The sequence below is a fragment of the Borostomias antarcticus genome (assembly GCF_949987555.1).
Source record: "Borostomias antarcticus genome assembly, chromosome: 26".
NCBI lineage: Eukaryota > Metazoa > Chordata > Actinopteri > Stomiiformes > Stomiidae > Borostomias > Borostomias antarcticus.
The window spans coordinates 5,856,711-5,859,210 of record NC_140259.1 but is presented as its reverse complement, the minus strand read 5'-3'; the positions used below and the strand labels follow the sequence as shown (position 1 = coordinate 5,859,210).

Below are 2,500 nucleotides of genomic sequence, written 5' to 3'. Positions count from 1 at the left end.
CTACTCCTCAGTGTTCCACCATCTGGTTCCCTACGTGCTCCAGGCCTCGTAGAGATGTTCCACCATCTGGTCCCCTACGTGCTCCAGGCCTCGTAGAGATGTTCCACCATCCGGTTCCCCTACAGGCCTCGTAGAGATGTTCCACCATCTGGTTCCCCTACGTGCTCCAGGCCTCGTAGAGATGTTCCACCATCCGGTTCCCCTACAGGCCTCGTAGAGATGTTCCACCATTTGGTTCCCTATGTGCTCCAGGCCTCGTAGAGATGTTCCACCATCCGGTTCCCCTACAGGCCTCGTAGAGATGTTCCACCATCCGGTTCCACTATGTGCTCCAGGCCTCGTAGAGATGTTCCACCATCCGGTTCCACTATGTGCTCCAGGCCTCGTAGAGATGTTCCACTATCCGGTTCCACTATGGGCTCCAGGCCTCGTAGAGATGTTCCACCATCCGGTTCCCCTACAGGCCTCGTAGAGATGTTCCACCATCTGGTCCCCTACGTGCTCCAGGCCTCGTAGAGATGTTCCACCATCCGGTTCCCCTACGTGCTCCAGGCCTCGTAGAGATGTTCCACCATCCGGTTCCCCTACAGGCCTCGTAGAGATGTTCCACCATCTGGTTCCACTATGTGCTCCAGGCTTTGTAAAGATGTTCCACCATCCGGTTCCCCTATGTGCTCCAGGCTTCGTAGAGATGTTCCACCATCCGGTTCCCTACGTGCTCCAGGCCTTGTAGAGATGTTCTACCATCCGGTTCCCCTATGTGCTCCAGGCCTCATAGAGATGTTCCACCATCCCCCCCCCCACAGCCAGGCCTGGTTTTATATCGTCCATCCTTCGGTCGAATAGAGAAGTGAATCGCTATGGCCATGATCAAACTGGTCATGCTGAAAATGAATGGAAAATGAATAGACTGTATTTCATTGTCCAAAAACAAAAGAATAAAGCGTGTATTTCACTGTCTGTTTCTCAAAGCGAACAGGCTTTGTTGCGTGTTGCAGGCCGGGGTGGTAACCAACATCTAACGACTCCGCCCCCTACTACCCCACCCCCCTACTTCCCCACCCCCCTACTTCCCCATCCTCCAGACCGTGACCACGCAGAGACGTCAAGTCCTTCAGCTCACTGGCCGACGCAAACCATCCATCCAAGAACTGAGGGACAGGCAAGAACGCTAGGGACCCGTGGGTCTAGACCCACTAGACCCCAGGACCTGCTGCCCCCACTGGGTCCATCAATAGAGCGAGCGTGTGACCAACGGGCATCTGTCTGTATGGGAGGGAGAGAACTGCAGCAAGGAGAATGAGGCTGGTCTGGTAGCTGCCAGAGACACCAGGATCTGCCAGCCAGCAAACTGGGGCTGTGGGAGCCAATACACACACACACACACACACACACACACACACACACACGGGCGGACGGACAGACAGACAGACAGACAGACAGACAGACAGACAGATAGATAGATAGATAGATAGATAGATAGATAGATAGATAGATAGATAGATAGATAGATAGATAGATAGATAGATATGGACTTTAATAAGTTTAATATATTAATATGTTGAAAATAATTACATATTTTGGTAAATGATGTCAAAATGATATTCGTACAACCATGACTTCTGATTTAGGAGTGTGGACTCGATGTAATGAACACCTCGCTGCAATGCACACTCTCCCCACTGTCTCATAGTAGACGTTTTGCATCGCTCTCATTGCGCGTCTAGGTGGTGGGGTACCTCGAACTGGTGGGGTACCTCGAACTGGTGGGGTACCTCGAACTGGTGGGGTACCTCGAACTGGTGGGGTACCTCGAACTTTTGGGGCACTCGACGAAGTACCGGCATACGCTTGAATGAATCCTGTAGGAGGAAATTTGGTGTTTCAGCAGTAGAAACATTACAGCAAAAGGCTGGAAATGCATAATACACTAAATAAATTAAATACAAAGAACAAGGAATATATAAATCCATACATACATACAGCATGTGTTAAATATAAAATATGTAGCCTACATACATACATCCAGACTGTATAGATATGTATAGTAATACCAGGGGTGGACTGGGGAATTAATTCAGGTCGGGCAAAGTAGCTCCAGTCAGCCCACTGACCAGCCGGCAAGTTGTTGAGGGGGGGGGGCGGGGGAAGGGGGGCGTGCGATTTGTTGAGGGGGGGAGGGGGGGGGGCATTTACAGCAGTCCGGGTCAGTTAGCGCCGGGAATATCCCCTCTGAATATCTCACTCACAGCAACCAGGCCGGCCCACACCAGCCCACATCGGCCCACATCGGCCCACATCGGCCCACTTGAGGACCAGCCCATCAGTCTGCTATTGAGTAATACGCATACATACATATATACATACATACATACATACACACACACACACACACACACACACACACACACACACACACACACACACACACACACACACACACACACACACACACACACACACACACACCTCCACAACACTCAAGAATGCTCAGGCACTG

At 51.2% G+C, this 2,500-nt stretch overlaps 1 protein-coding gene across 1 annotated transcript in view; it reads right to left on the bottom strand.

Annotated features, from left to right (window-relative positions):
* pias4a (protein inhibitor of activated STAT, 4a) overlaps positions 1 to 1,847 on the bottom strand; it is a gene marked incomplete at its 5' end in the record, with an annotated part of 39,749 nt that extends 37,902 nt beyond the window's left edge. The window contains 2 exons of the mRNA XM_084459085.1: positions 1,071 to 1,151; positions 1,740 to 1,847. Coding sequence (XP_084315211.1) covers positions 1,071 to 1,151; positions 1,740 to 1,847 — 189 coding nt within the window. The remainder of the gene's footprint in view (positions 1 to 1,070; positions 1,152 to 1,739) is intronic.
* Between the last annotated feature and the right edge of the window lie 653 nt (positions 1,848 to 2,500).